Below are 13,854 nucleotides of genomic sequence, written 5' to 3' on the forward strand. Positions count from 1 at the left end.
TTTCCCACCTAAATGATCTATAGGCGTTGGTTTTATCACTTTCGGCACCCATAACACCAATCTCTAAATGTTTTTACATAAATTTTGTTTTTTATTAAAAGAAGGAAAATATGAGAGATAAAAAGATAATAGAATTAAAAGATAATAATTGGAGTAGGAGCATACGGAGTACGTACGTGTATGTACATCCACGGGAATAGTGAGCCCAAGTGGATTAGGATGGGTGGACTATTTTTTTTTTACATTTAATCTAATGGTTAAAAAGAATGGGTCCACTAATTTAAATAAAAATTATTAGTTAGATGTTTCTTTGCCACGTGGTAGGTTAGGAGTGTTTGTAGAGTGCCACGTGACGATCCAGGAGCGTTTGTAGGAAATTTAGTGGACTTTTAATACTCCCTCCGTACTCATAAAGGAAGTCGTTTAGGACAATGTTTAAGTCAAACCCTGAGAATATAAATCATGAATAACTTTCAAATTGTTGAGTTTGAAAATGTAAAAATTATATGAATATATTTGTCTTGAAAAATACTTTCATAAAAGTATACATATATCAGTTTTCAATAAATATTTTTATAAAAACAAGAAGTCAAAGTTGTATTTTGGAGACCGTATCGTTGTCTTAAATGACTTCCTTTATGAGTATGGAGGGAGTATATAATAGATAGATAGATATGCAAGTGTGCTACATCATCATCTACTAGTAATTATTATATAGATTATTTTAAATATCATATAAGTATGACATATCATTTATAATATTGTTGTATTTTTAGAACTTAATATATATGTAATCAATGTCGAACCATTATCTCCACATAAATTTCATATTATTTAAATATGTATATCTATCATGTATAATATGCATTCATCTATATATTCCACGGCAAAGTGCGGTGTATCGACTAGGTTTCTATATAAGTACAGCAGCTGTAAGCATTAAAGGCTGCCTGGAACCACACACAAAGCAGGCAGCCAAGCATAGCCCACAGCAAGCTCGACCATGGCGTCCCTCTCCTCCCTCCTCCTCGGCTGCTTCCTCCTCGCAGCCGCCGTCTTCCTCCACCGCAACGGCGCCTCCACCACCACCACCACCACCCACCTCCACTTCTACATGCACGACGCCTACACCGGCCCGGCTCCCACCGCCATGCGCGTCGTCTCCGGCCGCTCCCTGCTCGACGGCGACAACGGCAACGGCAACGGCAACGGCGACGACGGCTCGCCGCCGCGGCAGTTCGGCGACATCGTGGCGCTGAACAACGCGCTGACGGAGGGGCCATCCGCCGGCAGCGCGCGCGTGGGCACGGCGCAGGGGTTCGCGGTGCGGGTGTCGGAGGGCGGCGTGGTGTCGGACCTGAGCCTGCACATGGTGCTGGAGGCCGGCGAGCACCGCGGCAGCTCGGTGACGGCGAAGGGCCGCATCGACATGGACGCCGGCGAGCGCGAGTCGGTGGTGATCGGCGGCACGGGGCGGTTCCGGCTCGCGCGCGGGTACATGGTCACCAAGAACTACGACTACAGCCTCGCCACCGGTGGCATCGTCGAGATCGACCTCTACCTGAAGCACTAGCTAGAAGTAGCACGGAGCTAGCCATGGACAGAAAACGCACGCGACCACTGCATATATGCATGTCTGGCCGCTGCATCGTCTGTGCGACGAGTTGTGCAGCGGTGGATTTAAGAAGAAATAAAAATTTGATGGGTTTCATAGGGCTCCTATTGTCCTCGTATTAGTATGTACCCCCTCCGTTTCGTAAGTCATTTTAGTATTACCCATATTCATATTAATGTTAATGAATATAAATATATATCTATCTAGATTCATTAACATCAATATAAATATGAAAAATGCTATAATAACTTACATTGTGAAACGGAGAAAGTAGTAGAGGCTCAAGATCCAGATGCCCCTATGATAGATTCACCCTAAAGTTGTGTGTATAGTTTCCTTGTGGAATGAAAAGCCATCTCCTATATATGCATATAGTTCAAAGTGTCGAGAAGTTGTAACTACACTACTATATATTATCCAGTGGATGTATTGTATCGAGAAGATTAAGTAACATTAATTATATATTTATTTATGGTTTATGTAGCCCTTGATAGTTGTTTGCTTTAAATATAATAATTTTTGAATCTGAAATTAATAAATAAGAAGATGCCTATGTATTGGCATTGTCTTTATGGTATAGGTGATATGAGCTCACGCTATCAGCTGAATATTTGAACATGCACTCAGTAATATTTAGACAAGTGCTTGGATCGGTACGATATTTAGCTTAAAAATCCGACACCCACCTCAGCATCCATCACACATGCAGGTGCACCACACAAAGCCTCAAAAACCTTGCATAGCCATGTAGCTAGGGGGTTGTTTAGATCCATGCGTGTAAAATTTTGGTGTGTCACAACGAATATTATATAGGGTGTCGTATGTAGCGTTCAAGCACTAATAAAACAACTAATTACAGAATCCGTCAGTAAACTGCAGGATGAATTTATTAAGCCTAACTAATCCGTCATTAGCAAATGTTTATTGTAGCACCACATTGTCAAATCATGGAGCAATTAGGCTTAAAAGATTCGTCTCGCAAATTAATCGCAATCTGTGTAATTAGTTATTTTTTAAGCCTATATTTAATACTTCATCCAGGTGTTCAAACATTCGATGTGACAGGGTAAAAAATTTTGAGGTAGGATCTAAACAAGGGGTAAGTCTACATTCATGCATGCATCTAATAAAAAACCATGGTTAGTTGGGTGGTATAATTTTTGTTCAGCAATTTTAAACTACTTTTTCTCTTAATTTACTTCTTCAATCTACGATCCGATAACACTGTTAAATTCGCTGCAATTAAATCTTTAGAACTAGACCGCACATGGTTATATTTCAATGAAAAAATATGTAGCATTTTTATATTTCTTTTAAATGTTGCACATATTTTATTTAAATGTTACAACTAGAATAGAATATATATGATGTTGCACTAGTTAACTTGCGAATGTTGCACCTGGTCTTTTGGAATGTTTAAGAGAGTATTTTATATTGTTTCAATATGTAATATTACTATGTGATACAAATATGACTTTTTTCCGCTCTTTGGGACTCAATGTTTCGTATAGGTGCTTACTGTTATTGCACTTGGTATTTTTAATTGTTGTATTTCTTTGAAACACTTTATACAATGAACAATTTTCTTTAAAGGGTGAAACAATATTTGATTTTTTATCAAAATATAATTGTGTGATATATTGTTATAAAGATTTAAGTGTAAATACAACAGTGTAATCAAATGATATAATGGATAATTATGTTGAAAGAAAAAACATTTGAAAAGGGGAGAAAACATGCAAATGAGCAAGCAAAAACTTATGTGGACATGCACGAATGACATGACATGACATGATATGCATGAGTAGACATACAATATGAAAAAGGGAGAAAGCGTGCAAATGAGCAAGCAAAAACTTATGTGTACATGCACGAATGACATGACATGATATGCATGTGTAGACATACACTATGAATGAGAAAATGAGAGTAGTAGTGAGAGAAAAAAGAGTAAAATATAGTACTCTCTATGTGCCACATAAAACTAACCTTTAGAACAGGATGTGTGATAAGAATTTGTGATATTTTTTAATACAATAAATCTGGACATGTCCCTGTCAAGATTAATTGTACTAAGAAATTTCACATCTCATCATATGTTGGTTTTTATAGGACGGATGAAGTCTTAGCTAGAACATGAATTAATCTATCACCCTTATCTCAATCACATTAGGCAATGTCTTCATTATACCAGCGGTATGGCTGATGCCTGGCTGAATATATATTCTGACATGTGCAGTTGTGCACCGATGTGTACGTACGAGACGAAGAAATAATTAAAACATACTCCTTTCGTCCCAAAATATAAGGGATTTTAGAAGGATGGGATATTTTCTAGTACTATAAATCTAGGCAAGCTTTTTGTCCAAATTCGTAGTGCTATAAAGTGTCACATCCCTCAAAAATCTCTTATATTATTATGGGACGGGGGAGTACATATCCTTAGAAATTAATACATACCTATCCTTAAGGCGGTATATTCACAGTCAAGTGCTTGCAGCCACAGATTAATCTATCAGGCAAATTCCATGTAATGCAAAACCCTTCCTTGAGAAAAATCTTATATAAATAGCCTTTAAACGTATGAAACAATGTACTTTTCCCTTAAAAAATGAGTAAATTGCACCCACGATGCATCAACTTAGTAGATATGTGCAATTTGGTTCAAGAACTTGAGAAATGATTGTTCCACTGCAACAACTTGGCAAGTAGGTGCAATTTAGTACAAGAACTGTATAAGTGATCACATAAATGCAACAACTTACAAGATATATACGATTTTGATACAATAAGTTAAGAAGTTATGCGGCAACTTAATTATTTAGAACACTTTTTTTATACATATTCAATTTTTAAGTACTTATTTTACCGATATACTAGCGTCGATGTGTATATAAGCATATTTATATTTTTATCTGAATAACTAATAATTGAAAGTCAATTAAACTGGACGTAGAAATAATTTCGGTTGAGATTTGGGAAGGTAAAGAAAACAAAAAAATCTTAAAGGTAATTGATGTAAATTGGATGTGTATAATTTTTAAAGATTAAATTCAATATTATTAGGTAATATCCATATGATTGCTATGTAATGGCATATTGACATCCTGAAAAAAACTCACCTAGCATATGCTTAGTTAAGTTGATGCACCAAAAACTAAATTGTCAAGTTCTTATACTAGAACGTACTCATTTGTCAAGTTGTTGCACTCGAACGTTTAATTCTCAAGTTCTTGCACTGTATCGCACACACCTGCCAAGTTGTTATACCGTGGGTGCAATATACTTAAAAAAATTATGAAACAACTTCAAAGTAAGTAATGCGTGCAATATAATGAAATTGCTTGCAAAATTTAAAGGGAATGTCTAACCAGCATATTGACAGAAATCCTCTAAAAATCTATCAAATATAACTACAGTACAATTATAATCATAATCATAATATAATTACAATATATATAAATTAGTTACATAGATGTAACTGGCCATGTAACTCGGAAAAAAGACTAAGGCTGAGTGGTGGAGACATGCCACGGCATCCCGCAGGCAGGTTGTGTCTACGATACACAGACATCCGCGTATGCTTGATTTTTAATCTCAATCCTGCATGCACGAGAATGACCAATTTTCTATCACATGTTAGATAGCAATTCCTAAATTATATTTAAACGGATGGCATGAGGTTTTAATTTTGTACATGCAGATCCGGTTTTAAGTCAAAATATGATTTTTTTTTTAATTTCTCCATCAATTAGATTTCATCGAAGTTTAAAGAATCCCCTTATTATTTCAAGCTTTCTCTACCACAAACTCTACTACTCTCGATGTCATTTCTGGATGGTTTTATGTGTGTGCCTAAAAGGAAAATCATTGGAGAAACGTGGTATCCACTATCCAGGACATACTTTATTTTTGTCTCTCTCATCTTCTAATCAATCATCCTAGCTTGATTCTGTGTGGCTCCCAAAGAACGTTGAAAATTCGTTTATCAGTGTCCATCTCATCATCTCCTTCTTTATCCCAGGTGTCTGTCTATGGCTACTGGCTACCAAAAAAGGAAAAATTGTCTGAAAGTTAGTAGCTCTGATCAACCGACAGGAACCCTCGTGAAAATCACTTTCAATCCTTCTTTGTTCAGCCAGTCTATACCACTCAAAGCTACATGTTTAAAACATGATTAAAGCTAGATCTGTGTAAATTGTTAATGACCAAACGAGAGCAGCATAGCAGCAAGGGACGGAGACCCGACTACGAAGGCGGCTGCGCCCATAGACGGCTGAGGTGGAAGGCTGCCAAGCCGATCGAGAGATCACAAGCGGCCGTCAACATTAAAATCCCCACAGTGAGGCCGACACTGGGCTACGGAGATGGGCCTAGCAACGGGGATCGATCTAGGAGCTCTTCCGGCTAGCAACGTGGATTGACATATACTTTCTCCGTTTCACAATGTAAAACTTTCTAGCATTACTCATATTCATTTAGATGTTAATTTAGAAAGTCTTACATTATGAAACGGAGGGAGTAACATGCACGTTGAGATTGGACGCGGTGACGGGTTCTGATCGCACCCATGCTAATTCGTAGAGTCCGAGCACGGTCGACCTATGATGTCAGTAGAAACTGCTTTCTAAACCATCAAAGAGTTTATTTGCACTGTTTTAGAACTTGGGGAGATATTATACGTGGTTATGTGGTTGAAAATTGCATACGGCAAAAGATGATAACTTTTGGCCCACATGAAAACTGCCCTTGATATGTCCCACACAAAAGTAGCCCAACTAGAGCCTACGTAGGCCAGTCAAAGTTGCGGCCCACATTGAACCTAACAAGCCCAAGTGAGAACGACCCAGAAACTGTCAAAGCCCATCGGCCTAGAGTAGAGTCTACTTAGGCCAATCAGCGACCAATTTTGCTATATAGGCCTCGTTTGGCACAGCTCCAGCTCCCAACTCTAACTTATCTAGAGCTGTGCCAAACGGTACAAATTCTCTGTTTTTTAGAGCGGAGTTCACATAGCAGCTCCACAAATTTGTACTACGGGGGTGGAGCTGGGTTTTTGCTGTTCCACAGCTCCACTCCACCCCAAAAGATCCACTACCCTTTAATTTTTTAATGTATTTACACAAAAATACCATTGAACTACCCCAAAACTCCTCCTCACATTCTCTCTCCTCCCGTCTTCTCCGGCAAGATCCTGCGGCGGGCGGGCTGGCAACGCTGGCGCCGGCGGCAACCGGCGATGGTCGGGCAGGTGGCAGTGGCGCGGGGGCTCGGCGGCGGTGCGTGGCCTGGGCGACGGCGCGTGGGCTGGTCGACGGCGCGCGGGCTGGTCGGCGGAGCAGGGGCTAGCGGCGGCGCGCTGGCTCGGTGGCGGAGCGGGGGCTGGCGGCGGCGCGCGGACTGGCCGGCTGGCAGTGGGGATTCTTTATTTTCTTTTTTTTTCAATTTTTTTCAGATATGAAGCTAGAAGGTTGCCAAACACTTCTGATGGGTCTGCAACTCCAACAGGAGTTAACTCTAACTAGAGTAGAAGTTTAGAGCTGAGAGTTGGAGTTTGGAGCCTTACCAAACGGGGCCTATTTATCGATAAATTTTATTTCAAAAATTTAACATGTGTAAACATAGTACAGTCATAATAATTGCATCGTAACTTGTATTTAACTTTTATGTGTTTTGGCGGCATGACAAAAAAAAGTTGCTAACAATTATACCACGATTATACTGTATTTATATCTGTAAAATTTTTTGAAGAAAATTCGTCACAAAATATATAGGTAGTTCCGAAGTTCTAGATGAGGCTACGTTCTTAGGTGAAGGTTGGGAACCCTCACTCCAACACGAAAAATTAGTACGTGTGATTAATTAATTGTTAAAAAAATTCAAAAAGGATTAATATAATTTTTTAAGCAATTTTTTTATAGAATTTTTTTTTATAAAACACATACCGTTTAGCAGTTTAGGAAGCGTGCGCGCGGTAAATAAAAGAGTGAGGTTGGGAACTTGAACTTAATAACACAGCCTGAGTGGAGAACAGTGGAGCATGACACAAATCTTGAATCCTCTCTCGAATTTAACCTGTACTCACCCTCAATTCCTCAAAGGACGCGGAGATTTTAGGAAAGAAAATCGACAACCATGAGAGATGGAAGAATTGCCACGCATTTCTACCCTCGATATACCTCCAACAAATCAATCCAACACCACCGATCCAATCGATCACCAACCTCCGATTTCGACATGCCCCGACACAGTACACCCGGCCCCAAGCTTTTGCTTAATTCGCACTGATCATCATATGCATAAAGCATATCAAAGCTACTGTCCTGTCAACCTCTACCACCGCACATCTCACATACCCATCTTTTTTTAAGATAATAGAATATAATATAATCCCGGCCTTTACTCAAAAAGCTATAGCCAATTATTACACCAACTCAACAAAAACTCACACATGAATAAACAAAAACGCAGACGAACAAATAAAAACTCACACAGCATAAAAAGAACACAAAAATTATTAAATTCTATTTGTGAATCTCACATACTCATCTGCCGATGGGCCATCTCAATAGTGCCAATGGCGCCATCCACCATTACAAAGGTGTCTCCACCGATCGAACGTTCGACGTCGAACCACCACTAGCTAGCTAGCTAGCCATGCCCCTCCTGCTGCAGCTGGCGCTCGCCGTCGCCGTCGCCGTCGCCATGGCCGGCACGGCGACGACGACGACGACGCACACGCGGTTCTACATGCACGACACGGTGACCGCGTCGGCGTCAGGGGGCGGGCCGGCGGCGACGGCGGTGCGCGTGGTGAGGGGCGCGGCGGCGGCGGCGCTGCCGGGCGACGCGGTGAACCGGTTCGGCGACCTGTACGCCGTCGACGACCCGCTGACGGACGGCGCCGACGCGCCGTCCGCCGCCGTGGGGCGCGCCAGAGGGTTCTACATGTTCGCGTCGCGGACGGACTCGGCGCTGCTGTTCAGCGCCACCATGGAGTTCACGGCGGGGGTGCACCGCGGCGGCGCCGTGTCGGTGCTCGCCAGGGACGCCATCCTCGACGAGGTGAGGGAGCTGCCGGTGGTCGGCGGCGCCGGCGTGCTCCGCGGCGCCGCCGGGTACGGCCTCCTCAGGACGCACTCCTTCAACGCCACCACCAACAACGCCGTCCTGCAGATCGACATGTACCTCACCGTGTAGAAGATCGACTACAAGTTCTTGCCCACGATCTGAATTAGTTGCAGTTACCGTGTACTTACCGACTACAAGTTGCTCAAAGGTGCCGATTCTGTATATTTTCACTCTACGGAAGTAGAAAAAGATCTTATGTACCAGTTTTAAATAAACTGATGCCTATAAGCCAATACTTATGAGGGGTTTCGTAGCAGTATAAATTCATTACTAGCGAGAGTTCAAAGTGGGTCTTATAATAAGTTAGACATCTACTATTCTACCTACCCTTGGTTTGTCTAAAAATAAGTTCATCACAAATTTTTCTTAGTATTGTACGAAGGGAATATGCATTTATTTTGGGATAAAAGAGTATATATGTGACATGTATGAAGTTACAAAACATTTTTGTTTATAAGATTCGAGAGTTAGGACTTCTCGACATCTCTGATGGGAGTACGAAGTTTAGTGTGACTTTCTGTGTCGTCGAGATGATAAGAAAGCAGTTTGAAGTGGTGGGAAGGCTCAGCCCTAGTGTCGCCCTCCCCCTCGGGCGACACGAGTGGTTACTAGGCCGCCGTCACCCGCCTCTCCCTCCCTCCCCCTCCGCCTCGCCGCCGCCCGAGCAGCCGCCGACAAAGCCACGCGGCCGCAAGGACGGCGACGGCGGGGCTTCGCTCTTCTCCATGCAGGGGCAAGGGGGGCTGCTCAGCGTATGGGATAGTGCCCATATCCGTGCCGTCCGGCTGGATCTGGAGGGGGAAATGACAGCGGCTAGCTAGTGCAGAGGAGTGGCGGCGTTTGGGCGGGGTGGCGGCGGTGTGTGGAGGTGAATGCGGCGGTGAAGTGACCGCCAGATCCACGCTTGGATCTGGCGAGGAAGCGGCCGACGGTGGGGGCTGCTGCTGGTGACGGTCGGCGGGGCCCGATGGCACGGCGGCGGGCGAGGTCCGACTTCGCAACGGCCGGATGACAACTAGTGGCGACCGACGCTGTGGGCGACAGAGGCAGGGACTGGCGGCAACGGCGCTACTGCGTGGTGGCCTGCGGAGGCACGTGCGACGGCGCGGAGGCCCCGGTAACCGCGACGACGGTGGCGGAGGGGCAGGAGGCTGCACCCGCGAAGGAGGTGGCGACATGCGCGGGCGACAGCACGCAATGGTTGCAGCTGGTTGGTGAGGTCGAGGCTCGGGCGGCAGATTGCGTCGGCGGAGGTGGCGCTGGTGGTTGCGGCTGGCCGGCGAGGTCGAGGCTCGGCTGACAAACCGCGATGGCAGAGGTGGCGCTGGCTCGCCGAAGGAGAGTTGCGGCCGGAAGCCGTCCAACACGTGTAGGCTTGGCCGGTTGAGTCAAGGACGGCCAGTGCATGATGGCTGCGCAGCGGGAGACAACGTCGGGGGAGGCGGAGCCCGGTGAGGTGGCTGCAAGCGGAGACTGGCCGGCGGAGGGCACCGGTGCAGTGTACCCACGCGCCGGCAGAGGTTTTGATGGCGGTGGAGCAATGGAGCTGTGGTAGATTAGCAGGTGGTGGACAGTGGGTGAAAACCTAGCCAGCCTCGGCTAGATCGACAATCGATGGCGCTCCAGCGTCATTTCCCTCCTGAGGGCGTTGTCGTGCCGTCTCACCCCTCAAGGATGATTGTCGGGCGAAAGCCCAGTCTCAACTCTCTTGAGACCTTGACAAACGGCGGTGGCGGTTTTTCCGTCGCTTTCTCCTTGGAGATGTCGTCTAGGCATCCCCTTGCCAAAACCAACCGAACTTTTGGCACAAGCACGCTCTAGATTTCTCCCTCTTGTGGCGGCGTCCTAGTTTCTATGAGTTGGCCACGGCGGAGGTCCTAGGGGGGAGAGGTATTCCATCTTCTCTCTGACCCTCTCTCCCTAAATCCTGAATATGTGGATAGAGTTGGGCTTGTGTTATTTGTAAGAGGAGGGTTTTGGGTGATCTCGGTTGTTTCCGTTGTTGGCATAGCGGCGATCGGTCACGCATAGCGGCGGTCGGTCCGATGCTAGTCTTCTTCAGGTCATGTGGTTTGGTGCTGTCGGTGTGTGGGTGGTGGTATATATTTTTGTTTTTCCTAGTTACGACTCTCCAGAGTTGTAATCTTAATTTTTTTTCCTGCTCTATCAATAGAACTTCGCACCGTCTTATACAACTGAGTCGTTAAAAAAAAGAACTTCTGTGTCATCGGATTCTGAAACCAGCACCAATAGTGGCACATAGGAGGAAGCAGCGGGCGACGGCTGCAGCTAGCTGCTCCAGCCCTGGCAACTGAACAGGCCCAATGCGATATAAGCAAATTTTGTATGACAAAATGAATATAAAAATTTTGTGAGAAAATGAAAATTTTCAAACGGTGAAGCAAATCGATCGAGCAATACATGAGGCATGCAACAAGTGCGGCTACCTACTACCAGCAGCTTCCTCTCTAGTATATATATAACTCACATATGCCTTTTCTCTACTTGGCTACCATCTATCCATCCCTTGGCACCAGTGCATCACACACTCTCTTACAGCCTATTTCCCTCAGACACCAATGGAGCGCCGCTTCCTCCTCCTCCTCCTCCTCCTGACCGCCGGCATCGCCGCCGGGCAGCAGCCGCCTCGGCGCACCACGGCGGCGCCGTGCGATCCCCTCTGCATATGTGCGTCACACTAATACACTATCACTAGTTCATTACTACTGATCTAACTAGCTCGACCATTACCAAAATGAGGATCGAAATCAAATGCATGCATGTGTGCTATCCCTTACTACGACATTTGCATGGTGTATATATGTGTGCAGCTGGAGCGGCGGGCGCCGGCGCGACTCCGGAGGCCATGGCGGCGGCGGCGGCGGCCATGGCCGGCAATGAGTCTGAATCTGCACTGCTGCCCACTCCTCGTCAGCTTGATCGTCCGGACAGCAGTGGCTTGCCTAGTACACACCAATCGTGGATTTACTATGGACCCCTGCCCACCACGCCGTACCCGTACTCCAAGGCGCCGCCGGCGAGCTCGCTCCTCTGCGCCGCCACCGCCGCCGCGGCCGTCGTCTTCTCCACCATGCTACTCGTCGCGGCGGCGGTGCGCTAGCTAGCTCCTCTAATTGATTCCATGGGGACGATTTGTTGCAGCCGTTTGTGCTGTGTGTGCCTCCTTTTCGTAGCTTTTGTTGGTTTAATTAGTTTCCTTCTTCTATGTGCAATGTGCTTGCTTAGTGATCCATCTCAGTTAATTAATTCATCATGTACGCATGGTGTCTCTCAGTTCCTGTTTACGTGTTGGTTTGGTTTTCAACTTAATTAAGTTCCAAATTATAGGTGTGGCAAGTTAATTTTGAGAACAAAAAAAAAAGAACAGGCCAGGATTTTAGTTTTGAGCTTAATTTTCCGTGTACTCCAGGAGGGCTCACACAGGCATTATCACTTACTGAGCATGAAACATGTACTAGTTTCAGTTTGGCCGTCTATCTGTGATTCTGTGTACACTTCAGGAATCAGGAGCATCATATCGTTGACAGTTCAAATATTTTCTAGCTTAGTTGCAAGAAACAAATCGATCGAGAAATCACAATGCATGATGATTTTGTGTCATGCAACTATGCAAGCAGTGAAGTTGTGAGGTACTTAATTTTCTGAACGTGATATTCATTCTGACAGTGCACATCCTCTGCATTTCTAGCTGCAACTACTGCATGCTCTACTCGTTGCAGCCACGAGAAGCAGCATATAGTAGAGGCCCAATCAGCATGACTGCAAGGTGATCGATCCCCCACTACGTACTGATCACAGTGATTGCAATGAAATTGATTAAAAGAATGCCGAAAATACTGAAATTTCGGCAATATCAGTAGAGCCGAAATGGCCAAAATCGAAATTGAAAACCCTAACTGGCCACCTTAACTCTGCTGCTCCTCGTGGTTCAACGAGGATGCAGTTGCATAGTGTCATGTTCAGAGCACGCAGTTCTATCATACATTTTGTTTCTTGCAAGGACATTTTTACGGTACATCAAGTTACTGTGAGCCATCAATTGTCTATTGATCCAATGGCTAACCTTTTTTTTTTAAGACCCAATGGCTAACTTTGCTTTTACCTTATGAGTGATAAGACACCATTTATGGTAGTCAAATCTATTAAAGCTAAATATTGTATTCTAATATGGTACCAACATTCCTTAATATAAAGGGGACTGTTTAGGTGTCTTTTGACAGAAAAAACTTCCCTAAATCTTGCAAATTATGAACCATTGGATTACTTTGAGATTCGTGCAACAAAAAAAAAACCTACTTTTCCTCCTCCACTTCCCAGTCCACCCGCCGCCGCCGCTGCTTTTACGCGTCCGCTCCTCCGCTTCCTGCACCGCTACTCTGCCGCCCGGCCTCGCTGGCTGGCCGGAGGGAGTCAGCGGCGCCGGCAAGCCCCCCTCCCCTCTTCTCTTCCCCAAGGTCGCGGCCCGTTTTCTCCCGCCGCCAATGCCAGCCCTCCGCCCACTGCCAACCCCGTGGCTCCGGCGCCTCGCCGCCCGCCCGTGTCCACCACCCACCGCCGGTCCTACATTGCCCACGGCCGTCCCTCTAAGCCCCAGGAAAAAACCCCTCTTCCCTCCCCCAACCCCAAACCCTAACCCCCTCTTCCCTGCTAGAGTTGGGGTGTTGTCGGCGCCGGAGAAGAAAGAAAGTCCACCGGAGCTGCAGAAGAAGTCGATGCATGAATCTTGGCACAGATCCAATGATCTAAAATATGTAAGATCTCATCCCCAAATTTATGTCAAATGATATATAGCAATTCCGATATTAAATTCTTATTACGTACGGAGTTCCATATAATAAAAAATGACATGTCATTTTAAATTAAATTTCAGTATCAAAATCATAGTTTTAAAAAGGTTTGGTTTATAATGTTTAATTCAAAACTTTGGATTGTATATAATTTAGAAATCTTGTACAATTTTTTATTAGATAATGGATTAAACAACCTGAACTCTACATCCCAAAGGATGTACACAGCCATGAAATCTGCTACAAATAGCGGGCTAATTAAACATCATTCCAGCTACGTAACCCCTGCGATATGGAATT

The 13,854-nt window shown here is 44.8% G+C and overlaps 3 protein-coding genes across 3 annotated transcripts; all 3 read left to right on the forward strand.

Moving 5' to 3' along the window:
• Positions 1 to 912: 912 nt before the first annotated feature.
• On the forward strand, positions 913 to 2,098 carry LOC127755080 (dirigent protein 1-like). Its single transcript, XM_052280716.1, has one exon. It carries the CDS (start codon positions 1,004 to 1,006, stop codon positions 1,571 to 1,573), a length of 570 nt encoding a protein of 189 aa, XP_052136676.1. The 5' UTR covers positions 913 to 1,003; the 3' UTR covers positions 1,574 to 2,098.
• A 6,064-nt stretch (positions 2,099 to 8,162) lies between these two features.
• LOC127754173 (pterocarpan synthase 1-like) lies at positions 8,163 to 9,106 on the forward strand. Its single transcript, XM_052279648.1, has one exon. The coding sequence runs from the start codon at positions 8,273 to 8,275 to the stop codon at positions 8,813 to 8,815; it is 543 nt and encodes a 180-aa protein (XP_052135608.1). The 5' UTR covers positions 8,163 to 8,272; the 3' UTR covers positions 8,816 to 9,106.
• Positions 9,107 to 11,279: 2,173 nt separating this feature from the next.
• On the forward strand, positions 11,280 to 12,104 carry LOC127753632 (uncharacterized). The gene is made up of 2 exons (XM_052279042.1): positions 11,280 to 11,434; positions 11,578 to 12,104. The coding sequence occupies exons 1-2, from the start codon at positions 11,326 to 11,328 to the stop codon at positions 11,865 to 11,867; spliced, it is 399 nt and encodes a 132-aa protein (XP_052135002.1). The 5' UTR covers positions 11,280 to 11,325; the 3' UTR covers positions 11,868 to 12,104.
• The last annotated feature ends 1,750 nt before the right edge of the window (positions 12,105 to 13,854 follow it).

Source organism: Oryza glaberrima, chromosome 11 (genome assembly GCF_000147395.1).
Source record: "Oryza glaberrima chromosome 11, OglaRS2, whole genome shotgun sequence".
Taxonomy (NCBI): Eukaryota; Viridiplantae; Streptophyta; class Magnoliopsida; order Poales; family Poaceae; genus Oryza; species Oryza glaberrima.